The following is a 27,308-nucleotide window of genomic DNA, read 5'->3' as shown; positions in this document are numbered from 1 at the left end:
ACCCGGCCCGGCCCCCCCCCGCCCACCGTCACCGACCGCCCCGCGGCGGCCACCGGACCGCCCCTCCCCCTCCCCCGCCCGCCTGCGCTGCTCAGCAACCGAACGCCCGCGCCAACCCCCGCCAGTGCCGCCAGTGCCGCCGTCGCCGCCGCCGCCGACTCCCGGCGGCGGGACCCGCCCCCGCGTCCTCCGCCATTGGGCGGTGCTACCGCCAACCCGCCTCTCTCGCAATAGGATTGGACCCGCTCAGGCGACGCCCCGCCCACACGGCGTTGACTCCTCCTCCTACACCTCAGCTCCGTGCCGCCCGACCGAGGCGATGTCCCGCCTACATGCGACCCTTCCTGATTGGGAGACTCTTCTCCAAGAGCCGCCCACCCGCCCGCCCTCATTGGGCACAGGCACAGCGGCACTTGGGACAGGCACAATTAGTATTGCTCAGGCTGACTGTCAGTCGCCGCGTCTAGGGGCCTATATGCCGGTTGGCAGTAACTTCCCGGAACGGGAAAGGACCCTACTCGGGGTTGGTTCCGCAATGCCTGACTAAGTCTGAGGAACGGCGCCTCCTCTAGCCTCGTTGCGAAGCGCTACTCTGAACAGGCTAAAATAGCTTTGCGCTAGGCTTCCCACAGAGATTCTGAGTGAGCTGTTTCTGTTTGTGGTGCCGCGGTTGGGAGCGAGTCTACCCTCTCTCGTATCAGGCAGCGTGTCGGCCACCCGCAATGGGTGAGGTCCTTCAGCGGCCTCCCGGCGGCGCTGGCAAGAGCGATCCGGCATCAAGATGGCGGCGGCCGCCGAGCTGGCGGTGGGGCGTTGGTGGGCCTGGTTGTTAGTGGGGCTGCAGGCGGTGAGCGGCCGATCCGCGCTCGGGGCTGCGTGCGGCCGCGATTTCCTGAGGGAAACAGGGTGCAAGGAGGGCGGGAGCGGGGCGTATCCCGCATCGGGAGGCGGAGGCAGCGGGCCTTGAGCTGCCCACCCAACCCCTGAGGCTCGGCGCTTTCCTGCTCCGGGGCCGCCGCTTTTCCTCTCCTTGTCGGTGAACGTTGTTTGCCTCTGCCCTCTTCCCTCCTGCGCTCGCGCCTCTGCCACTGCTCCTTATTACTGGTCAATCAGAATTGCAGGTTTTTATCAATGCTTCCACTTCTAGTATGCGATTTTCCTGTAACGTTAATGCAAACGTGAAGTTAAAATCCTACTTGCGTGGCTGGTTGAGCAGTTTGGTCTGCTGCATCACTCCCTGGTTGTGCTTTTCCCAAGCTTAGCTGTTATCTATTTTTCAAGTGTGTTTTCGGTGATACGAAATTTACTGAGATGGTTTGAAGAGAGCAAGCTTTAGAGAGCTGTAGCCGTGTGCGTTTCACCTGATTCATTATGTTTGTTTTGTTCTTCATTTGGAGCTAGCTATAGGAAAACAGTTGCATTGTCAGAAGTGTATAAGTGAGTTTTGGTAGGTCTGACACCTTGAAACATACCTATTATGAGTGTCCAGAGTTCGCTATTAGTTTAAGGCTATTCTTCAAAATAAGGTGGCGTTTTGCACTTACGGGCAGACTATTAGGTGTTACTGTAAAATGGTTACAAGGCACTTAGTTGTTCTTCCTAATCATTAAAGCATTTAAAATCTTCCTTTTTTAAAACGACTAACTTGATACTGAAGTATTACATTTTACTGATTTTCAGATAAGTGTATATGGAGCACAGTTGTCATCAGAAGCTTGCAGAGAGCTGGGCTTCTCCAGTAACTTGCTATGCAGTTCTTGCAACCTTCTTGGGCAGTTCAATCTGAATCAGTTGGATCCGTTCTGCAGGCAGTGCTGCCAAGAAGAAGCTCAGTTGGAAGTTAGAAAGGTGGGTTTTGGACCAAGTCCTTTGTGCAATAATTTAATACATTACGTTATGCTTATTAAACTCTTCACTTTTACAATCTATGAGAATCTGGATTGTGATCTCAAGAGGAAAATGCCATGTTTCATGATAGTCCAATACAGATGTGGATTTGCAGATATGCCATACTGCTCTAGAATAACATCCCTGTATGAGCAGAGGAACCTTTGGTTCTGTGACAGCCCTTCTCTAGTGTGAAGTGACTAACGGCAGCTATGTTGAGCTTCTTCAAATGGAAAGGTGCGTGGGGTTTAAAGAGGGCAAAAGAAGAGGTAGAGGAGACTGGTGTTCTTGACAGCAGCTATTGCTTGATCATTGACCCATGGTGTAATGCCTAGGGTAGTTCAGTCCCTGGGAACAAAAGGGTGGTGCAGCCATCAGGTCAGCTCATGAAGTGGCACAAAGCTGACAGAAGCAGGGCTGCTCAGTGCCCTCCTGCAGCTGTGAGAACAGCTAGGTTCTAGCAGCTAGAAATAGTGGGAATGATCTTGGTCAGAGCCCATGCTGTGCTTCAATCACTTAGGCTAAGGCAAAACCTTTCCTTTATCTGGAGTAAATAAATATCTGTCTTGCTTAAGGTACGTCAGCAAGGAATAATTCTTATAGAGCTCTTGAAAAGAGTATATGCTTTCAAATATATTGTAATTTAAGAGTATTCTAGAACAAGTTGAAAATCAGTCAGTTATCAAGAAAGTAGAGATTTCAAGGAGAGGAGATACTGAAATTGATTTTAATGGCTAAGAGATAGCTAAATAACTGACAACAGGAAATTAATGAGGAAGTTTAGCAGGATTCTCCTGTCAATTAAATTATAGCATTGTTTGTAGTATTCTTTTGAATGCTGTTTCAGAAGGTGGAAATTTTTTATACTGTCACCACTGCTTGGAACTGTATATTTCGGATTTGCTGATTTTTTTTTTTTTAATTATTATTATTATTTTTTAACCTTGTACTGAGTAACATCCCTTGAAGACTAGCCAGTGGAAAATTAGTGTTGGGAGAAATAACCATAAATATTATCTTAACAGTTTGTATTCAGAATCATCTCATTTTGGATTGACCGATGTTTTAACATAGTGCTGGTTGTAATAGGTGTCTGTAACTGAGCTTAAGATATTACTCTTATATAAAAATTAACAATCTAATTTGTAGTAGCTTCTTGCCCAAGTAGTTTTTTTATGATACCCATGCAGAAAAAAAATATGCTGCCATGTGCTATATTTTTTTCCCTTTCCCTAGGTTTTTTTTTTTGAGGTTACCATAGAAATCTTCTTTCTAATGAATATTTGATAGCCAAGAGTGAATGGATGTTGAAAGTCTTAAAAGTTTGGGGGTTTCTTCCTACCCTCTTGCTTGAAAATTTTTTAATCTTACTCTAAAAACCTGCATCCAGATGTACCGTATCTGACTTGCTGATTAGCAACCTTGTATGTTGCTGAGCTCCAGAGCAGTGGTGCTCTGGGTTTTGCTAATGCTGTGACTGCATGCTCAAACATCCTCAAAGTACATGAATCCTTTTTTTTCCTGAACCATGATGCCAGTCCATGACCTACCTTGCCCATTCTATGAGCAGGTATTTGTTCCCATCACGTGAGACAGCATGTTGGTAGCCTGTGTTGCAGACAGACTTGCAAACTATTAGAATTCCAGGAAATACTCCAGGATTTTAAGTTAATTCTCCTTGTAAGTATGTAGCAAGTGTTAGAAATGGAGAAAGCAGGAGTTAGATTACTGCATGCCTTGTGCATGAGTTTAAAATGTGAATTTTAAGGGGATAGGTAAAGGGATAGCATGTGTACCTGAGAATTTTTATGTATCATTGGTGCTTTTCACCAACGATCTGAGAAATATGCCCAGTCCTAAAAATACTTTGTACTGCCGAGCATCAGTGCAATCTCAAATGAGATGTTTACAGATTTCAACTCTCTCATAGCATTGGAAGATGTTTATTAATCCTGGTCTTGTTATTGGTCCAGTATTCTGTGAATTGACATTGCGGAAAATAGCTGTGAGGTACTCCTGTTACCCAGTGTTTGTCTTGCTCTTAACTTCTGCTGACACCTGTCCAGTGAAATATTTTAATTATTTCATAATCATCCTGTGGGTAAAATGAAAAAATGATTTTGGTGATTTTCTCCTCTTCTGGAGATTTTGTATTCACTTTCAGACTAATTCAGAAGCTAGCTTAAACAGTATTGCTTTAGACAGCTGCAAGTTTTAAGCCTCAGTCTGTCAGATGCAGAGTACTGCTGGTGTGTAAAACATAGAAGGATGAAATGGAGGTGAAGCTAACTGTGCGTGAAATTGTAGTAGCAGGAGAGATTGTCCATATTTTGCAGCAGCTGAAAATAGCTGCACTCCATCTGCAGCTTCGCTTATGCTGTGTGATCATTTCAGACATAGCTGTAAGCATATTCCATTAATTGTATATTATGATCTCAGATTTATCTCAACAATATATGCGTGACAAAATCCAAATTGATTTTAAGAATCAACTCTGATGAAATTTGCAATACATTACATTTCACAGTGGCACTGTGCAGATTGCTACAACCCTTAAAAGTTATTTCCAAACAGAGCTCTTGACATATATTTTGCTCAGTAAGATGTGTTGAATTTCAGCATTTGAAATGTCTTTTGTCAAGTGTTTGTCATGTTGTAATGTTACGGTGTTTGGTGAATTAGGTAACATGACATCAGGTGTAAGGAAAAGTTGGCCAGGAGATTTGAGATATGAAAATGTACAGTGTAGATGGCAAGTTGTCTGGGGTAACATTACACGTGTCTGTCATACAGAGATTCTAAATTGTTGGTTTCTGCTGTAAAACAGTGCAAATGATACAGAAGTCTACATGCGTATTTTTGAAGTTACACAGAGATGGGTATTAACTGCTGCACTGTACAGATTTAAGCAAAACCATGTAAAATCCTGAGATTTTTAGCAACTTCCTTGTACACATATCCAAGCTTGTCAAAATAAGGTAAGCTGTCAAAGCATGGTTTAATAACTTTTTGGAACATCTGGCCTCTGCATCACTAAAATAGTGAGAGATTTAGGATTATTTTTCATCAAATTTGTACTATATGTAATAATATAAATAACTAAAATATTTGAGAGACTTGAAATGAATTATTGTGCTGTAAGAGGGGAGGTTTCCAACTTGATATTCTTGCCACACCAAATATAAGTTTCCTTTTCATTTTGGCATGAAAGTATTGTGAAATATTAACCTGAAATAAATGTGGGCAGGCTAAACTTTGGCTATTACTTTCCCCAAAAAATATTAAAGCCCAGCTTAAGGTTGCTTTGCATTCAGATCCTCATTCTATATCCTACCAGAACCTAAAATGATTTTCAGTATTTATGACTGCTGTTTGAAAGTTAATGCAGGTCTCTGGACATAAGCGCATTACCTGTAGACAAACAGAATGGATGAGATTTAGAAAACAGTGGTATTTAGTGACCTTTAGTAATTATTGTGTTTTCTCAATATTTTGAAAAATGCTGAAAATGGAGAACCAACTGGGGAGGAGATCCTAAGAATGCATATCAAAACAGTCTGGAAAGTGGGGAGAAAAGTCAAAGCACAGCAGAGGAACCTTTCCTACCTAGAGTTTTATTATGGATTTCTAATGGCCAGTCGGGTAAGCGTGTCTTCATTCTAGTTAGTTTGATCAAACCCTGTGGCAGCTGGGCATGTTGCAGACCTGGTCCCTAGTGGCTGGTGCTGTACTCGGACACCTCTGCAGGAAGATCATAGCAAGTTTTCACTGCATCAAGCTGAGATTCTTTTCCTTGCAAGTCCTTGGTACTTGAAATTTGGGAAGTCATTTTAAGACATGAATGATTCAGCCTGTTTCAACACTGCAAAACCACAGAACTTCTAGTCTGTGAAGGTGAAGGGCTCTGACCCCTACTTCCACATCAGCCACCTGTTTCTGTATAGTATCACACAATTCATGAGAGGTTCTGGGGGTGAAGAATATAGAGGTGAGGGACAATATACAAAAGAAGAGTGAATTATACCTATTTAGCCCATGTAACAAGTAGCTGCTACTTTCAACTTGGTCTTTTCTGAAGAAAAGATAACCCTTAATTTCACTGAAAGGTAAAAAACATGCGTATACAAACTCAGTTTTCTGTAGTCTACTGTATCTGTCGCACAGGCCTTTAAACATTGTAGGGTAGGAAATGAGCATGTATCCAGAAACTGTTCCTCAGAATGGGCTATTTTAATCCTATGATAATACTTATATTCTCCTTATGATGTAGTTTGACCACAACTTAAAACCAGTTCTCTGGGTGGAGTTATTGTTAGATGCCTCCTGGAAATGAAATAAACATTTATTGTAATATTAGTAATAAACATATCCACTGTAATTATGACTGTGTGCTACTTTTCCTAAAAAAAGAAAAAATCAAGTAGAAAGCGCTCTTAAAACTCCACCTTTTTACATGTACAGACCTTTTAAACGCCCTGTTATGAATTACAAGGAGGAATGAGGTGGCATTCTTGCTCAGACTTATGTTTCAAAACAAAAAATAGTTTACAAAACTGAGTTACTGAAACTAGCATAACTTGAAATGCTTTCAGTGCTTTAGGCTACTCTTGTGTGACCCAGTTTAATTTAATTTTCAGGGTTTTTTCTTTTCACTAATTAAAGTGCTACACTCAAAAATCACTGTTGGCTGCCTGCTTGTTCTGCCAGAGGCTCTTAATATGACTAGTTCCAATGAAGCAGTCTCGTATCTTGGTTTTTAACTCGGTGGGTAAAAACAGAGAATGACTTAGAATTCATTGACATCTCAGTGGTGTAACGTAAGTGTAAGTCATATCAATACTTGTATGAATACATTAGAATTTTAGTTTACTTGTAGCTGTTTCTCAAAAATCCTAGCTTTTTCTGTCTTTTGATGTGTTCTATATAATCCTTTGTCTGCTTTGTAAAAATGAAATTGCGCTTTTACATAGCTGTACTCCTTATTTCTAACAGTCTACATAAAAATGTTTCTGCTCGGTGTTTTTACTAAGCATGACTTTTAAAAATAGCATAATTCAATGACAACATATTTTATTTAACACTCAAGTAAATAATTGGAACTCTCTAATTAAGGCTACTATGTCAAATGATCTCCTTCAAAGTTTGCTTTTAACTAAAAAGTGTCCCATACAGTTCAGAGGAATAATTTTATGGGGAATATTGATAGGGAAGTTGGGTAATTGAGATAATTATGTTCTAATTGAGAAAGTCTCTTACCAGCATGCTGTCGCTTCACAATATTATGCACAGCCATTCCTTGTACTAAAAATGTGCTGAAGTGGATGTCCTTGAGAACTTTACCATGTACCCTCTTTCCCTTCCTTCTGTACATGATGTTATCAGCAATGAAAATTGCTGTTGACAAACAGTAGCCCTAGATAAGGAAGGTGCAGCTAGCTAGACAATGCCTTAGACAGAAATTTACCATCTTTTGTTTGGATCAGATTCACCAAAGGTTCATCTCTGTCAGATAAGCTAAGATAAAGTTCATTATCTGTCTGTAGATGTGAATTTGCTAAATGTGAGTTAAGTTGTTGATGTGCATCTGTGCCGGTGAATGGAATAGGTTTAGCTATTTAAGTCTGACCTCCTGCATCTGGATACAGCACTGGCATTTCACTACATTTGTTGAAACAACTTCAAAAAGTACAAAGTCCCCAAATTACTTAAATACACAAAATCAGATCAATAGTTGTTGAGTTCTGTTCTCAATGTTTTCTTTGCAACTCTTGTAAGATGCTTTCTTTTTTAATAAAAGCACAGATTCTGGAGAATTAAGAGGTGTTCAGGGCTTCTACTTAGAGTGGTAAGTAGGTAGATAGCAAAGTTAACTGGACAGTATATTCCAGAATTGGAACTTAAGCTGTTAACGTTCTGCCTCTTCTTTTTAGCTTACATAATTCTGTCACTAGGTCCAAGTGTGATCCGGTACATAGGAGCCCTTTTTCCACCACCTCTATTCTGCTCTGCCCCTCACCCCCACTCACATAAATTGGGCATTCACACCACCTAATCCGTGTTACAGCTCCAGAGGCCTGAAGCTGATGGTTGCTCAGCTTCTGCGTTTTCTCTCTTGCCCTTGCACCAGATCCCTTCTCACCTGACCTTACACCAAACCCTTTCACAGAGGGAAGTTAACAAAAAGTAGTCTGCCAGGAGGGGAAGTTGTTTTGGAGCTTTTTGGGTGGTGGTTGGATTTAAAGAGCAAAAATGTTCACGTAATACTGTAAGGAGGGCATTGTTTAATGCCAAAATAAAAAACTTAGATGGATCACACATTTTCTGTGTGCCCAAGACTGTAACAGTAATGCGCAACTATGTTATGTATGCACAGAATAAAAAAGTTGAATCTCCTATTCAAAGCAGAACTCAAAGTTCTGAAGATCTCTGAGGATACAGATTCTACAACAGTTCTTAGTATACTATTTCAGTGATTAAACACTCTCACTGACTTTTTTCACCCTTATATTCCGCTGGAATTCCCTGTCCTGCAGATAAGTGAGAGCTTAGATTCTGCTTCAGCTTTGTTGAGAGGGAACAGCCTGTAATACGTAGCACTAGTCACTGGAATAGCACTAATTCAGATAATGTTTTTTGACTGTTTGACTCTCTTTGTTTCCAAACTCTTATTTTGAGTTAGGCATCTCCCTTCACAGGATAATGAGTCGTGAATAGGAGCAGTTGCTTTGTTGCTAAATTTACTGATGACATCAGTTCTGAATGATGTGTGTGTAGGAATGACTTTATTGGCTTTCTGCATTACAGACCAGTAATTCATAATGTTCCTGGCAGTGAGGCTTTCTCACTGCTCTCTGCTAACCCACAGATTCTTGTGCATTTTTTATCTCCAGGGAAGGGAAAGACAAGAGTGATTTTGAAAACTTCTAACTGTCCATACAAATACCCTGCATTCTCTCCCCTGTGGAAGAGAAAATATTTTATAGTTTTATAGTTCTCTCGGTGTCTCTTCTTTTTTTAACTAATTTAGTTTTCTAGTAAAAGTAACAAGTTAATTGGTAATTATAAGAATTTAGGGAAGAGCAGAAAAAACTTGCACTGAAATCTGTTTTCTTTGTGACTTCATGTTTCAGAAGAACAAGAATAAATTATTACCTTGTTTTGCTTCTTGGGTGGGACACACTAAAAGTTAATTTGCATGCCTTTCAAAAAAGAGAGAATGCACCCTATTTTAAGACAATACCAGTTTGCAAGTGCCAAGCAACTTTGGCTAATAAGAATAATAATAGCCCTATTTTTCCTGACTTTTCTTTGAAGTAAAACAATATTATGAGTTGATAGGGGATGAAGAGGTTTCTTTGGTGGATCTGCTTATATAGTAATATGAAATTAAAATTATAGTGAATTTCATAAAAAACAAAATTGTTTGCATTGGAAGGAGATTAGTTGTTAGTAAATATTTAGTGGAAGATTGTCTTGTACGTGAGGCAAGTGAAAATTCCAGAGTTCTAGCAGTAGTCATAAATTGTGTTTTACTACTTGTTCTCAGAGTTTAACCTTATTTTTTTAAACTGCTTGATATTAGGAGAGGAAAATATGCAGACATTAGTGAGAATCCAGATACCATAAGACCGTTATTTAGCATTGTGTGGCTTTACCTTAACAGCCTGTTTCATTCCATGTCTTAAGAGATGATGGTACTGTAGTTTTTTCAGCTGATTGCGAACAGCTGTACAAATCCAGTCTGAGTGACATCTGTAACCTGTGTGGGGTCAGGCTTAGTCAGTAGTTAAAAAGGGCAAACTATAGGTGCCATAGAGATAAAATTAGGGATAATTTATTGTATTTCATGAAACCGTCACCATTGATCTAACAGCATTTTATTATGATCAAGGATCAGTGTCTGTTAAGTACTATTTTTTTTCAGTTCGGTTTGATCTGAATTCCTGGTTGGTTGTAAACTCCCTCAGTTACATAGCAGCTTCATAGCATGAACAACTGTAATTTTACTTCTGGAGTTTTCACCATGAGTAATTGTAGTAACAATACCGTACCTATAAATGAAGCACCTCTGGAATTCTGTCTTGCAGAAATGACTTCAATTCCCTTCCTAGTAACAGGTGAAATGTTTTCTTTCACCTAAGTTAAGGTTCCTTGTTTTTAATTGCCAAAACAATTATTTTTACAATACACATATTTTATCTAACATTATTCTTAAGTAACTGGAGGTTTATTCTGTTATAATTACCACTTTCCTTCATCATTAAAGCTGACATAATTGATAGTGTGGTTTTCCTCCTATCAGCAGTGAAGAGCCATCTTCATTACATCAGTGCAAACTATTAGAAGACCTTCAGGTGCTTACAAAAAGCTTTTGAATGAAATTTAACTCAAGTTGATGCTTTGTAAAAGATGAGGGAGAAGTTCAGATTTTGTCACTATTGCCTTAGAAAGCATCCTATTAGAACATTTTTAAAAAAGCTAAGTTATTTTCATAGATGCAGACATGAATCAGCCTGGAAATCATAACAGCACTTGTTTTGGATGTTAAAATAGACACTAGTAATAGTTTAGAGAGCCTGTTTCATTGCTTGTAGTACTAAACTCACTTTCGTGAGCGCTAAAACAAGTGAAGCATTACTTTAAAAAGAAGGAACTTATGAGTTAAGCATTGTGGAATGAACTGACTCGTTGTGTTTCTGTGCCTCCGTGCTGACTGATACATGTCATTCCGAGTAATACTTGAACGGAGTAAACGCCTTCCCAGGGAAGTTTGGAGGATGTCTGCTCTGGACACGATGGGGTGGTAGCAGCAGTAGATACTAACAACTCTGCTTTTGTTGTGGCCTGAGTGATGCAAATAAACCTGTGTTTCTTGCAAAAGACACCTTTGTTTAGAGTTATAAATGAAGCCAATTGATTATTCTTTTTTTTTTTCCTTGTTCTAGACATCTAGAGAGCAGCTGTTTGTCCCAGCATGAATCTGAACTTTTTTGTACCAGCACAGTTGGGCTTCAATTACAGCAGAGTTATAAGCTCAAAATATAGACATCAATGATCGAGCTGTTTTCTTTGTTCAACTTTACTTCTATCACATATTGGCTAGGAGTTACAAACTGGGAGTAGTTTGTAATTACAAGATGTCATGCATATTTTAGATTCTTCCAGTGATCTTGTTCCATAGAAATCCCTGTTTGAAAGGAAGAAATGAACTGTAAGAATTATTTGCAGTAACGAGAATTTTAAAATGCTCATTTTACTGTTGTCCTAAATTTGAGTGTGCTTAGTTCTTTATACACATATATGAAATAAGTAGTTAACTAGGTAGAAGGCTATTTATTCCTTTATCTGCTTCTTTATACCAACTTCTTGATAGAAAAATGCAGATAACTGTCAGTATCAGAGAACCAGTGTAAACATTGAGCATATTAGTGAGTGTGCAAACTAATATCTAAATCTAGGATTGCTGATATAATTGTTGTTGAATGTTTTTTGAACAATAACAAATAGAGACAAGGTAAGTGAATTTTATAATCTCACTATTCCGTGTTACCATCTTTGTAATTGTTTAATGTTTTAAGTCCAGAGGAACTTTAATTATGCAAACTCATATCTGAGCTGTTTATCAGTGCCTCTTTAATTAAAATCTTTACTTGGGTGGTGAAAAAAAGCTTTAAAAAATCTGGTATTTTTGATCTCTCGAGTACTGTTTCGTAGCAGTTCTGGGGTTTAACAGTGAAACCTTAATTTTTATCTAAAACCTAACATCTAGGAGAAAATGTAAATGTAGATAAGCAAATTTCAGCAATGCTGTTCTGAACAGATAATGCAATGTAATATTTTTAGCTCTGTTTCCTGTGGAAGTAATGATTTACTGGTAAGTTCATGTCGGGAAAGAAGTTGTAATTTCCCTGCAAATGATGAGAGTATTTCTTATGTTTCAATTCATAGTATTTAGGAAAATATTGAGCCAACCTGAATTCAGAAGATTCATGTTCTGAAATGAAGATGTATTCTTGGCTGTCCATAATGCCCACATAGATAGGTGACGAAGTGTTAATAAAATTGTCTTTGAGATTTCTGTTCTATTGTGTGTGGTTTGCTTTTATGACTTGTCACTTTTTTCAGAGGGGTTCGTACTCATTAAATTTAGCTTATTTTTAATTACATATATTCATAGTTAATATTTTAAGTGAAGTATGAATTTACTTCATTTCAGTAGGGACGTATTTTTCATGTCCTGACTTGCACATTTGTTATGAAAACACTGTCTAAAAGAAAACTAAAGCAGAGGTCTTAATTGTTTATAGAGGCAATGAATTGAATGAAAAATTTTTAACTGAAGCTTATTCTGTCAACTTCTCCTCAAACAGTGGGGTTTCAGGGTCAGAAGGATGAGATTTGGTGTACAGTATTGACAACTGTGTAAGATTAAAATGCCTGACTTTACAATATGAAGTTCTACTTTAGTAGCCAGAAAAATCTGTTGTTAATTTGTATTTAAGATTCAGCAAACTATAGAATTGGTTGCATCTTGCCAAAAAAATCCCCAAAAGGTTAAAAACGTGGCAGTATACAAGATCAATAGGATTTTTTAATTTAGATACTACATAAAATTGAAATGAACTTATACTTTGCTTTAAGAATGTTGAATCTGAGTACCTTGCATAGCTGACGGAAGTGATTTGACATCTAAGTGCAAGCTTCAAAGTTAGCGCAGCCTGTATATATTTCTTCAGCTAAGGCCCATTAAAGTGATCTGTCCTCTTTCTGCAATCATAATTAACTACAATAAACTACTAGTAGTTAGCCCAAATGAGAAGTCTAAAGTCACTGCCTTATCTTTATTATAAACAGTATTTCACGGTCCAAGTTAGGTTTAAAATGGAAACTAAAATTTCATTTAATGAGACTTTCTCAGCATCTTTCAGGAGCAAGCAATAAATTCTTCCTATTACTAGTCCAGCATTCCCGTTGTAACACATCCAACTGCATTTTTTTTTTTAATGAAGCTTTGCTTCCAGCAACAGTATATCTCAAATTATCTTCTTTTTCCTGTTTTTACATTTTTAAAAGGATTCATGGAGATTATCATGTATCTTGCGTGAACAGTCAGTTGTTGTATCAATCAGGTCTAGAATTGTGACGCTATTTAGGATCTTATTTGTCTGTAGTTACCATCAACACAATAGCATATTGCCTCCTCAAAGAATAGTTCAACAGGTAACACACTGTAAGTAAACTAGTAATTTAGACTTTTTTATGTCATTAACAGCTTCTGTTTATTATTACAGCTTTATGCAGGAGCTGTCCTAGAGGTATGTGGATGAAAATTGGGAAGGTTCCCACAAGTCCAGGGTAAGTAAAGCCACTACTGTTCTTTCAGATACGAAACACTGCCACAGCTGAATGACAAAACGTGCTTTTAAGTACTACTATAATGAGTCATAAATTTTGTATATTGTATCAGGAAAGTTGTGCTGACCTGAGACTCATGGAACTGGTCTCCAGTAATTGATAGATGAAATCATATCATGCGCTTACGGAACGTGTCACAGATCCTGCAGTGTAATTGCTTTGTCAGTGGATAATGGCAGTCAACTGAAGTGAATGGAATACTGTACTGTAAAAGGAAAATCAGTACCATCGGTGTGTGGTGGGAAGAAGCTCTAGGAAAAACACCTGTAAGAAATTTCAGACTGGAATTTTCTTATAAATGGGGGAGAAGCTTAGGTGATAGCCGTACTTTGACTTTTTTTTTCTGTAATGAAGATCCTCATACTGTACTTTGGACATAGAGAAGGAAGACTAATCTAGCTTTAGACATAAAAGTGCACAAACAGCATGTCTCCATATACCATGGCCAACATTACTACCTCCCTGTTTAAGGGCCGACTGGCAAACAAGTTTAAAAAAAAAAAGGATTTTAAAACAGGTTACAATTAACTTAAGGTATGGTGCTTTAGACCCTCTCCTGCCACCTCTACCCACACACAGTTCAGTTAATTGTCTGCAAGACCAGAGCAAAGCTATTTTCTCCTTGCCACTGTTTAAAATGCCAAAACAGGAATTGTTTCCATGGCTTGCCCTACTGCAGGGGTGTGAGATTACCTTTGTTAGCACAGGAGTCGAGATTATCTCCATGACCATTCAAATTTAGCAAATGTAAAAGCATTCCCAACTGTTGTTGCCTGTTCACTGAGCTGCTTTATGGTTGTGAATTTGTAACAGTTAATTGCTCTTTTGAGCTATAGGTTTGAAGGAAAAGGTCAGCCTGTGAGCCTGGCTCCAGCCTGCATTATGGCCTCAGCTGCCTACATGTGTGGGTCCTGAGGGAATGGCCCTCAAGTTCCACTGTGTGCGCACCGTGAAACATGTTCCAAAAGCTCACAGTGCAAAAGGAAAAACTTGAAAATTGTAAAGATTCTTGTCCTTTCAATCCGTGGTTATTTAAACCTGCTCAAAGATTTACATTCCATTAATCATATAGCTTGCTTTTTAAAATGACTGAATTTTGGTGGTTTTTCAGTAGGTCCTCTGTTTTGACTAGCAGTTCTTCCTTGGTACAGTAAGAAGAAAAAAACTGACTTGTGCACTTAAAGATCGCTCTTGCCTTTTCATCACCAATTTCTGCAGTTACCCAATCTCAATTTATCTTGACCAGATTTACTGCTAGGGTATTAGAATAGGAATACTAAGAGCATATTTATAAATTTTAAAAAGCAGTAGAATATATTGTTCTAGCTGGCGTTTGTCCTCACATTAGTATTAATCCCGGAATCCTTTTACTTATATTTTCCCCTTCGTTCTAACTTCTAGCAGAAACAGTATTTAATTCCTCCATCTTAAGACATTAACATTCAAGAAGCATTACGTCAACTTTTCACTTGAATGTTTGCTACGGAACTTAGGTTGCCTGAAGGTCATGCTGCTGCTTTTGAAGCATTATCTTGGTAGGCTTCATTGAACTGTGTAGCCTGTCATTGACAGTGTCTCATTGCAAATAACTCTGATTCCTTTCCCACAGCTTCTGCTAGGATGTTTTTGGGGTTTTTTTTTGCAGCATATACACAAAATGGCACCACTAATTGCAGGACTGTTTATGTATTAGAATTACTTGGATTGGTATATGTTACTTCTGTATCTGACCGTGAAGTCTTCACCTTCATGTACCTGTTAAATTGTTTTGTCACTTGGCTTACTCCCACAGACTTTATTTGTCATGGACAACTTCTGGCTTATATTTTATTTCGCCAAAGGATGAACGGGGTGGGGGGGTGTTTTTATAATGAGCTACACATCTTAAAATAGTTAAGGATTAAAATCTGTTGAATTAATAAAGCTTTTTAAAAGTTGCACAGTATGGAAGTTACACAGTTCGAAAAACCTCTGTGTTGCTTGTGATTTCTAAATGTAATATTCCATGGTTCTCCTCTATCAAAATGTCTATCAAAATTACTGGTTTGATAATTTCTAGCTACAAATAGTTGCTGAATACACCTGTGTCCCTGAAATGTGAGAATCATTACATATGGAATATATTTATAGATACTGAGAAAGCAGAGAAGTGACAAGTGATGAAAAAAATCTAGTCCTCAGCAAATTATCTCAAATCTTAAACTGAACATTATTCTTTGTAATATCATAACAAGCTGCTAAATGCTTTTGTGCATATGGCCAAGGATGTATATTATGTTTTTCAAATACAGCTTCTTGTGATTAGTCAGGTAACAGACCACATTTCTGTAAGTCTCTTAACTTCAAGACTGAAATATTTTTCTTGCTAAGTTTCACTTAAAAATAAATGGCTCCATTATAAATGCTGTAGTGTAAAAGTAATGCCTATATTACATATATTTTGAAATTGTTCTGTATAAAACTGCTCTTAAATATTTATCATCTAAAAGCACTCCATCAAAGTAGAAAAATGAAAACATAAGTGACAAGATCCATAGATGAAGCAATATCTTATTATACCAGGTAACACTGAAAATGTGACAATTTTGGCTGACATCCATAAAACTAAGTCTCTGAAATAGAATAATTAGCTGGGTCAGTGATTAATCTACCATATTTATTTTAAGTTGACTTTTCAGTGACAGCCGTGTTCCGTTCATGATGAGATAGGAGATCACAGTGTCCAGACTCCTACATTCTTTCTGGTTTGTTTAACAAAAACCAAATGAGGCTGGGTTTTTTCACTGAACATTTCTTTCATATTTCTCTGCATTCTTTTTGTTCATTAGTAGAGTAACTCTCACCTCTCCTTGTGTGACTCTAATAGTTAAGAAGTGGATGTGCTCCCAGCGAATCTGTTAGAGAAACAAGGTCCTTAATCCTTGAACTCATGCAACATGCAACTACGCTAGATCCTCTGACTTCAGAGTCAGTAAGCATTCTATTATATTGCCCAAGTTCTGAGGGGGAGTCTTTTAGCTACTGAAATGTAGTTTGTTATGGGTTTGTATTTTTAGGTAAGATCACTTATTTCCTGGTTATTTTAATCTGTAATTCTTCAATACTGGTGAAAGTAAGTTGTATTACTCTTAGAGCTTGCATTGGTAGAAATGTTAGTAAAACTCTTGCAAAGAAATACAGGGTATTGTAGTGGGAGACATGCATCATTTTATTATAATCTTTTGTAAGCAGATGATATGCAAACTAAAACAATACTTCTCTTCAAATTTAGAAATGTCTTGCCCTACTGCTTCTACAAAGTACCCTGTCTTTGGGTTTTGTGAAGTTTCTTCTTCAGGCTTGATCACAGCTCTGTCTTGGATTTGCTTCTGAAAGCCTGTGGTGCTTTGTATAAAATCATGAACACCTGCATTGTAACTTGATTAATAGACTACAAATAGTAGTTATTGATGTGCCATATGAATTCTTAAATTTAAGTTCTTGTCTCAAATTCAGGTCCCCAAAAGGTAAAGAGCTGTAGCCATTAAAATGTAAATGAGTGCCTGATGTCTGCTGTAGTTCTGTCTTTTTGCTAGGCCCTCCTGGTATCTTTTGAAGCAGGCTCATGCAATCTTCAAAACTGCAGAAGCATAGATTTGTCCCCAGAACAAATTATTAGAGTCTGAGGAAAGAAATTAATGCTTTCGGTTTGCCTGCATTCCCAGTGATGTACACATTCACATTTTTAGCAAATATTGCCAGTTGTCTTAGCAATCCTTAGATGTTTGTGACATAATTAAATGTTGGGCTTTCTTGTCTTAATAAAATATCACTCTGCTAGTCTTCCTTTTGTTTTGTTCCTTTTCTTTTCCTTAGGCTTAACGCTTGATAATAAGCAATGCCTCAGTAAAACCATTGTTTTATTCAATTTCATTTCAGGTACAAAACGGTCAAGTCCTTTTTTACTTTTTTTATGTACAAATCTGTGACATTCTGCACAAACACGTGTTCCTAGTAAATTTTTTTTAACTTTCAAACTGCTTTTGTCTAATAATTCAGTGCCAAGTTAAGCAAACTACCCTTTATTTCATTGGTTTATGCTAACCAATATTATATTTGCTTTCTATATCTTGAAATTCACTCAAAACAACTATAGATAATAGATATAATAGATATAGATGTACTTTAATCATCCTCATGTGCTAGTATTAGATCACTTCAGTTATTTCCTATAACACATTTTGTATACATTTGGTCTGTCTTAGTTTTGACTCCTAAAAATCAGTTGTATGTGCTGCCTTGAGCTGCATGAAGTACCATGCTACTGTTTGATAAAATGTCTTTGGACAGGTAGTAATAACTCACGTGCTTCCTATTGCTGATTCCACACGTGAAACATTTAAGTGCATCACAAAAAGACTTTAAATGTGTCTTGAAAATAGATCATCCTTTATACTAATTTTAAAACATTCCTTCTTATGAATGATGATGGAAGCATTCTTTTCTGATGTTGCTCTTGGGCGCTAACGATTCTTTGCCCTGTTGACATAACGGGCTCTTTTGGTGTAATACTGAGGGACAGGAGGGATAGTCACCCTCATCAAAGAAGTATGCGCTGCTTTTTAGTGCACAATCAGCCTTTTTAATGAGGCTTACCTGTAATATGAAGCTGTGTATCTGTACACATCATCAAGAGTTTAGAAGAAACTAAAGGGTTCTGTTTGCTAGAAAAATACCATAAACTGAGAGGGGTATGTCCAGTTTAAAGAGTTGGATGAATCTCCATGGACATACATAGTCCTCAAGTGTTACAACAGTAAGCAATGGAATAGATCTAGTAAAAGCACAGCTTTTTAAATAACAAAAGGATTAGATGTTTGAACAAGTGGACTTTTCCATTATTGGCAGATACATAATCACATTAGATTCTTGCTAGAAGACACGCTGTAGCTTGCCAGGAGGAAAAATTGTGCAGTAAAAATTCATTGCTGACCTTGTGCTGAAGATTTGACTAGCTCTGACTTGTGCTTTTCTGCCATTAAAATCTGAACCTGGTATAATAGAGAGTAAGGTTTTTTTTAATCCCCTCTAGGCCTTTCTGATTTGAGGCCATTATAATCTTTCTGATGTGTGTAGAGACAGGTGAGGTTAAAAATGCTTGTCTCTGTGCATAGTTGTTTGAAAACTAGTGGAGATTTTACTGCCATCATATATTGTTGGCTCTCATTCAAGTATTGAGAGAAGTTTAATTTTTTCTCAACATCATTTTGGATTTCTTCGGTTACAGATCAAGCAGGAGATCTTTGCTCCTGAAACAGGAATCTAAATAATGTGACTGTACCTGAATGTAGATACCCTTGGTAGTCTGGATCATGCCCTTAATGTGTAACAGTAGGTAGTCAACTCTGTTTACAAAGAAGTAATGCCTAGCATATAGATTTGTAACTCTGCACAAAGAGATGTGGTATCATGTCAGTTTTAGGTCAGAAAGTTTTATTATGGTATATCCTACTGTACCTTGGAGAGAACAGCGTGGGTGTGTGCATGCATATACATGGGCATACCGTTTGGGTGTGAGTGATTCTTAGATTCCTTAGTAATCTCCACTCGGGACTCTAGGCTTTAATTACAACAGACTAGTTTTCACAGACTTTCTCTAAACAAAGTTATGTATCAAAGCAAAGTGATATTATAATGATAGGAGGGAGTTTCTCTGTTCTGCTATGCTCATAGGCTGAGGCTGCTCTTAGCTCTTTAAAAGCACTGATCAGTATTACTTTTCTTTGCAGAACAGTTTGGTGCTGGGCAGGCCTTAAAATGCCTGTACACACCTGATCCTTTTCTCTGACCTTTTAGCTGTAGTTGATTGCACAGCAGTCAAGTCTGCTCTGTAGGCTCACCTCAGGGTTGCCTTGAAATGGAAGGCATATGCTTTGGTATTGCACGTGTTTTATAAGAGCATAAGGTGAAGTGATTTTCTTAACATTATGTGAAAGGACAGTTGCAATGCTGGCAGTAGAAGAGTTCTGACTGCTAGTCTGGTGTTTAATTCACCAGAACATAGTGTCATGGCACCAAGCTCAAGAGTTCCACTTTTACTTCCGTAAGATGAAAATGCCTCCCTCGCTTACCCATTGTTGGATTATATAAATGCTTGTTTCCTTGCAGTGTGTAATTTCTAAAGCTGCTACAGGGAGAGGAAAATGGGGAGATAGCTAGGATTTTAGTATTCAACATGAAACTATTACATAGTGGTGTAAAGATGTGCAAGTAGCCTTCAGATATAGGATCATAGGAGGCAACAATGCTGTTGTCAGGGTCTAGAGGGAAAACTGTTGAGGCAGTGCTGAAGGTAGAGCATGTGCACCACGTCCCAGGATAAGCAAGCAGCCATGTGTCCCAAAACGCAGGCGGTAGCTGCATGAGACTTCCTAACCCCATCGATTCCATTCAAAGGCTGTTTATTCAACTTAGGGCATGATTCTGTGGAAGGAAGGAAAAAACAAGTCTGATGGAATAATCTGTATTTTTAATGCATGTCAGTGTATTAGTTTTTTCACTTTAGCTTCCAAAATTGAGACCATACAAATTAAGTTATTTGTACAGTGAGTGTTTTTCTTTGTTGCATTGCAAATACAAATGACTAATGCAGAAAGTCACTGTGATCAGCATTAGAAATAAATATGCCATTAACAGAAACCGATTTTGTTCCAGCTGTCTAAAATTTCAGAAAAAATGTTCTGTAGTGCTTCAGCTTTCAGAAGATTTAGACATTTGACATTGATACAAGCGTGTAATAGCTACTTTTAAAGTCACAAATGTAATACTGCCTAGAGAATACTTTTTTTCCACCTAATTCTGTTCCCATTTTATGCGATCTTGTTCAGTCCAATACTGCAGCCAGAGAATAGCCACTCATGTCCAAATGAGCTGTCATCTGTCACTCAAGTAACAAATCCTCACACCTGTTACAAGCTTAAAGTGCTGTAACCTGAGTTAACCCCCAAAGGCTATTCTTTAATACAGTGGAGTTCCACAGTTCAGACTTGCTTCTGAAACTTTATCCATTTTACTGTGCTCTTACAGTTTTTCTTTAAGGTTTGCAATTAAAGTTACCCACTGCACTGACTGCTTCTTACAAGCTCCTTTTCGTATAAAGCCCTAGAGACTGATTTTGGCTTTAGATTTAAGTTGAGAAAATGTGGAAAAATTCCCCATGAAACAGTTTAACGTGTCGTGGACTTAAAGAATAAGAAATCTATTTGCCACTTTTTTGCATGTTACTGTTGTTGACAGCCAAGACAACTCACAGGTCACAAGGACATGGGAAACACTGAAATTGAAAATTATATCTTTGTGAGTTTAAATCGGAATTGAACTGCAGTATGTGAGCAAGTACTGGTTATTTGAAATCATTATACAAGAACAGCTTACAATGTGACATTAGTGTATAGTTCTGTAAAAAGAACAAAAACAAGCTTTATTTTCTTCTTCAGAGGTCGAGTATGTGTGGCAGCTCACTGGGCTATTGGTATTTTTTCAATTTGTTTGCCTGCCACACCAGCCGTTACACAGTATAGAGTCGATGATTTTGATCTGTACCAGGAGCACAGTGGAAGACGAAAGAAAATAAATGCCACTATGTGTATTCATACTGTGAAAGTGTTACGGTAACTGTCTACACTAATATAAAGCTAGGTATAAAGATGCCAGGGGACATCTCTACAATTACTGAAGAAAGCACTATACTTTGTGAAGCAGTATGAAGCGGTAGTCCTGAGGTTGCCCTCATCTCTATGCACCAGCAGGATACACTGCAATTTGTGAGAGATTCATTGTTGTCTAACCTTGAAAAAGCAGCTTTAGCATGCAGCTAGTACCTTGGTAAGAGCCAGGCCATACTGACAGGGTTCATCCTTGGGGAGACTCTACTGGCATACTACAGGAGTGTCCTGAAGCCACTTAATGGCAGTACAGACACTAAATTCAGCCTTTAGCTTAACCTGAATGTAAGAAGGAGGAATGAAGGCTCTGCTGTTTTTTAAGTAAGTTTTAAATACTTCTAGAACTCGGACATTCATTAGGCTAAAGTGTTCGGAAGTAGGGGATTATGCTCACACTTTGTCCTGAAATAATTAATATTGTCTTTTCTTTTAAAGTTCGGCTGTGCTGTAGGTAGGGAGTATGCTGCTGGTAATGCCTGCTGTTTGCTGACTGGCACTTCAAGCAAAGAACTGTTCATCAGCAGCCCACCTCTTGGCCTGAACTTCCCTCCATGTAGCTACATGACAGGCCATAGAGTCCATCTTAAAACTGCTTGCGTTAGGAGTGTCAAGAGGAGATCCCAGCTTCTCTTCTTGTTTTCTGTTCTTGTTTTTGTGCTGGTTTTTGACATGTAATCTCAGCTATCTCAGGAAAACAAGATTGTCTGTCTTGTTTACAAGAATAACGCCTCTACCCGTGGTTTCCTCTGTGCCATTTCACCTGCACTGCTGCAGCTTGTGTGGAGTGTGCTGGTGGGATGTGTGTTGCATTTAGCCTCCCTCACAAAGCTTATCTTCAGCCAGATTTTGATCACTCTAATGCTTTTCCTCACATTTGAGTATCGCAGCAGCATATGGGCCAGTCTGCTGAAGGCTGTCAGCTCTATGTGCAGATAAACTGATTTAGACAGTTGCACTAGTGTTTGAGGAAAGTCCAAGCAGACACAAAGCTTGTTTGGAATACTAGCAAATATAGGGTGTTCCTTAAGCATAATAGGGTTAGTATTATTAATTTTGTGAGGGTATTAAGAATTTTAACATTAAAATACCTTCTGAAGCATCATTCCAGAACAAATAATTCAGGGAATACTTGCTTGAATGTAAATCTACTTTATGAAAGTGGAGGAGAGTTTGATTATTTTTTATTTTTTTTTCCCCCTCCAAACCATAGCTTTTGTCAGGAGTGATAAGCCAAAACTCTTCAGAGGACTGCAAATCAAGGTGAGTAGTAACATAACTTTTTTTATTTGGGATGTTAGGAAGAATTAAGCTTGGTGGAGACAGTCCGTCTGTGGATTGTTCCTTATTTGCTGATCAAGTAATCCTTTAGCAGAAGACATATATTTGCATTGCCAGTATAAATCTTCACAAGTTCCTGCTGCTAATATTAATTGGGTTATTGCTCAGTAACTGTTTGGTACCAATTCTTTGTGGCTGTTGGAGTTGGGGGGTTTTGTTGTTGTTTTTAATCCAAGAAAAAATATACTGGAACCTGTAAGTAATAGCAGATGGCAAAAGAATGTGAGGAATGCTTGCATTCTGTCCTTATTCTGTAGATACCTTGGATTTACTCACGTTTATTCTGCCATAGTTTCCTTTTCTCCTGTTCTGTTCTCCATTTTCTGATGGAGCTGCCATTTCCAAACATTCAGTTATTCTTAGATTTTTCTCCTCCCTCTCAGAATTTCCTTGCTGTGTTTTATGATTCTGTTTTTATTTATAGTCTTCAAACATCCAGCTTTTTAGAAATGCATATACTGAATGGTATTTCTTATGACTTGCATATATGCAAAGCTGCATAAGCCGCACTGCCTTAAGCTCAAATAATTATTTGGTTTCACAATCTAGTGTAAGACTCACCTTCCTCTTAAAATCCTGTGTGAACTTCCAGCGCACTTCACAGATATACATCTTGATTCTCACATCTTGTGCTCCCATCTCAATTCACCAAATGGCACCATCTGGAATCACTTCATAGCTATGCATGGCTGCAATAAGTGATTTGTCTTCTCAGCAGCAGATTCCATCTAAAACAGATTTCCTCTGTCTCATGTATTCATGTCTGTGTCCTCCAGTTTCTTTCAAAAGCTTTCTCTCCTTCTGCATGTCTGACTGTTTCATTTTTATTTTAAGCTTTGTAGCTGTACTGAACATCAAAGCAGTCTAGACTACAATTGGTACAGAGCACTACCAGGAAAAATTTTGTGCAAATGGATCTGGTATTTATTTTACAAGACTTGGAAAATGGATTAGAGATGCCACTAGCTTCATTAAGTAAAACCAACTAGGTTAGCTCAGTGGGTAAAGTAAGACACTTCTGGGGAAATATTTCCATAAACTTAAATGGTTAGAGCCTTCTAACACTGCTAAAAGCCTCTATTTGCATTACATATCTTGTGACTTAGTGAGTCTTCAGAAGCATTGAGGTATTACATTACCAGCAAAGCCTGGTAGGCAGAGATACAACATGGCAGGAAAGAATGTGATTACATTAGAAATTGGTAGTAGGACTTCGCACTGTTGAAGTGACGGAAATTTCTAACATGGTAAAAAGGCTGTTGATTATATGAGGAAAAACCATTCAGCTGCTTGATTCAAAAATCCAACTATGGTAACTTAAAACAGTTTAAGTAGAATACCATCTTTCAAAGCTAGGCTTATAGCACTGCTCCCCTGCATATGCATTAGTTTGTGTAGCGGGCCCTGGAGAACAAGACGTTTCTCACGCACGCACACATCTCTTCATTCGACTCGTTCCTCCAGTTCCCTCTCTTTGTCATTAAATGCAAGTCAGAAGCCTTGAACTGAAGCCGTTTCCTACCTGTTTAACTGAAGGCAAGCAACTCTGTTCTGGATCTCAAGATAAACATTTACTGCTCTTAAATTAATGTGGTTTAGTTTTCTGTGAATTTGAGGCCTCTTTGTCCCTCCCTTATGCTTCCTTCTCTTCTCCCACCCTCATTCCTTAGAACTAGGCAAACACTGGCCAGCTGCTGCTGGTGGAGTGTGCAGCCTACTGCGCCCCTCTCTTTAAAGCTTCAGTGTGGTGTTTCCCCTCTTAGCTGTTCTTCCTTTGCATGCACACATGCACACAAACTCTAGCTTGGAATATCTACTCTCCTTTGAACCTGGATAGGAGGTGAAAAAATGTTGGAGAGGAGGTAGCAGCATAGGAGAGAAAAAGCTGAAAGACGGATCTCATAAGCTTAACTTCATTTTTATAGATCTGTTTTCTTCAAGGATAGTAGAATACATTGTTGATAAACACTCTAGTAATGAAATTCATAAAATCAGAACAAAATACATGTACTGGAGTATTTATAGCATTGAGTATTGTTCCTGACAATGAAGCTTGTCTGTTTTTTCAGAATTCAAAGCTTTAAAAAGCCAAAGCTTAGGTGGATTTTTTAGCACAAATTGTATTGCCAAAGTTTGCCCAGAATACTCTGATTTTATTTAGTGCTCTGTTCTTAAGTATTCATGCTTCATGGTGTCACTCTTTTGGCTTTTTACTATTCTTGCTTTGACATTTTTTTAACTGATTTAAATCAATTGGGTGGGGAGGTGGGGAGTGTTAATATGGAGAATGCATTTCCCAGTCCAAGGTAACTGACTTTTTTTCCCCACCCCCTCACAGTATGTGCGTGGCTCTGACCCTGTACTAAAGCTGCTGGACGACAGTGGGAACATTGCAGAAGAACTGAGCATCCTCAAGTGGAATACAGATAGTGTGGAAGAATTCCTAAGTGAAAAATTAGAACGTCTATAAATCATTGCTTTCAGTCCTCTTTCCTTTTCATGTTTTGTCATGGTAATCTTCTCAGATGTGGTGTGCTACAATTGAAAAAACATTCCAGCTTCTATATTAATTTTAAAATATCTGTGCTGTACTAAACATCTTGTAAGTAGAAGGGGAAGCTTAAGCACACATATTTGACAAGTTGACAAACAGAATAGCTTGTCTTCATGTATTTCAGCTCTTAATGCATTTATCACTAACAAAATGCTTTGCTTCAAAGTTAATTATGCAAATATCAGTTTGTTACAATTGGACCTGTTTTTACAAATGTTCTTAAAACTGAAGAGCTTCACATAATTGAAATGATTACTATTCTTTTGTCTGCTGGCATTTCTAAGAAAGTCAGAACCAAATGTGATGTACTATCTCCCAAAGACACTTGACTGCTAATGCCCTCTTCTTTCTTGTATTTGAACTGTCCTTTTTATAGAAGCATTGTTTACAGTATCTAGTTCACATGTGTTGAAGCTGATGGAGGAACTCATGCTCCGGTACTGTGAAACATTTACTAAGTACACTTCAGTGAAGACTACATAGAAAACCTCCGAGGTGTATGGAAGTCAGATGTCAGGTGTACTTTACGTTAAGTGTTTCGCTTCAGAAGACACGAGATATAAGTCTTGAAAAACCTTTCCTTCTTACTTGCACAACTTTATTGGAAGTCTGTTTATCAAATAAAATTATAAACTGTTCTTTTAAAATGTGTATTTTTCTTTCTTAGTTGAATTTCATATTAACAGGGAATATAGGCAGTATGTATGGTAATGAGTCAAATCCATTATGACTTTTCAGGTTTTTTCCACTTGGAGTGAATAAATATGGTAATCAGGAATAATGGGGTTTTTTTCTGAAGTCTAATTAGCAAATAAGTCTCCCCTTTAATTACTTCATGCACACCAGTATTTGGTTGAATGGGTGTTATGCTATGGCCTGAATTGTTACTCGGTTTCTCTGTTCTTGAAATATAAAATTAGACAGGAAATTTCTCTACATCATACAGATTTTACTCCCAACTTGAGGAAAAAATCATCAGCTTCACAGCAGAACAGTAAACTTGGGACTGAGACCACATGCCTTTCACTCCTATCCTTGTAAAATGTGCTGCTCGTCTCCCAGGTGACTCAGTGTGGGACAGCCACAATAGCAGTCACTGCTGTCCTAGAGAAATATAACTCTACACAAAAAGCATGAATGTTTGGAGCTTGTGCTAACTTACCACACATGGATTTGTTCTTGGGACATGTGACGTGTTAGTCAGCAGATGAGCTACAACTGAAACATGTGGCATGACAACCCAGTATTTTGGTAGTAAAAATATGCTGCCATCCACTGGTCTTTTAATATACTGTGTCCCACACTTCTCATCCCTATGTTTGCCAGCAAGGGATTTCAGTTTCTGTGTTGATGATTGATCATGCTGTTTTAGCAGAATGTTTTAACCTCCTCCCCAGCCTTAGGTCCTCTTTACCACTCAATGGAGAGATTGTTTGCTTCATTTGGTATTTACCAAATATTTCTCTCTGCTTCTCTTTCAGTATTTCCTCCTTCTTCCCCCTTAACATGATGGCCAGTGAGTTTCTGATGTTTAAGCTCCCTTTTCTTTCCATGTCTTCCTAGTGCCAGCCCACTACTTCTCTACACAAACTTCCTCTTCCAGGGTCAGCTGTGCTTGCTTGTCTTTCACTGAACCAAGGAACTCACTCTTGTATGAGGAGATAACAGTCCCATAGTAGAGGAGGATGACAGGCCAAAGAATTTCTCCTCTAGCGTAACTGGGTTTTACAACTGTCGTCCCCATACTGTTTCTGCAGCCTCAGATCACCTTTCCCACTTATTTTCATGCAGGAGACTGGAAATTCTCTTTTGTCCCAGTTTTCCTCCAAGGTTCCTGATTTGCTGATTCCTGTTCCACACGCTGATCTTGCCTTGTAATACAGATATTTATTCTCTTAACTGAAAAGCATGCACAAAGTACATCCCTAGATATAGGAATATGTTGAGAGTCTTCCATGATTCTGTTACTGAGCTGCCGAGCCCTGAATCTAGTCAATCTGTTAGCCTCTGGCAAAAGCTTAATTACCTGCGCTTCTTGACCTGTTGACTGCTCTCCGTGCTGTTCTTGAAGTGTCAAATTCATACTGTCCTTGCTTTATTCTTTCTCATTTTGTCCTTTAGATGATACTCAGGTTTTTGGCTCTATAGCCACGTGCTAGGAACATTTAACATTCTGGCAAAAATGAGCTGGGCTTTGTGCTAAAAGAGGCAGTTGGAGTGGGGAATAATTTCTTTTGGAAATTATTAAGTTTCTATTTATTAGTGTGGGGTTTTTTTCCTCCAGTCTGCAGCTGTGAAAATTCACAGAGCTCAAAAGGTTATTTTGGCTTGTGGCAATTAACTACACAAAATACAATGTTTGAAGCTCCCCTTTAAAAAGGAAGTGATTTTTACTTATAGCCACAGTAAGG

At 38.4% G+C, this 27,308-nt stretch overlaps 1 protein-coding gene and 1 long non-coding RNA gene across 2 annotated transcripts; both read left to right on the top strand.

The window, feature by feature from the left end:
• The first annotated feature begins 393 nt into the window (after positions 1-393).
• On the top strand, positions 394-25,544 carry SELENOF (selenoprotein F). Its single transcript, XM_075098062.1, has 5 exons — positions 394-847; positions 1,681-1,848; positions 13,179-13,242; positions 22,216-22,265; positions 24,682-25,544. Exons 1-5 carry the CDS (start codon positions 782-784, stop codon positions 24,811-24,813), a joined length of 480 nt encoding a protein of 159 aa, XP_074954163.1. The 5' UTR covers positions 394-781; the 3' UTR covers positions 24,814-25,544.
• Positions 3,819-11,929, top strand: LOC142059333 (uncharacterized). The gene is made up of 4 exons (XR_012661287.1): positions 3,819-5,529; positions 6,525-6,651; positions 10,833-11,401; positions 11,836-11,929. It is a non-coding gene; the product is annotated as an uncharacterized LOC142059333 (long non-coding RNA).
• Positions 25,545-27,308: the final 1,764 nt, after the last annotated feature.

This window comes from Phalacrocorax aristotelis, chromosome 6 (assembly GCF_949628215.1).
Source record: "Phalacrocorax aristotelis chromosome 6, bGulAri2.1, whole genome shotgun sequence".
In the NCBI taxonomy this organism is placed as follows: domain Eukaryota; kingdom Metazoa; phylum Chordata; class Aves; order Suliformes; family Phalacrocoracidae; genus Phalacrocorax; species Phalacrocorax aristotelis.
Note: the sequence above shows the minus strand (reverse complement) of the source record. Positions and strands in the feature narration are given on the sequence as shown.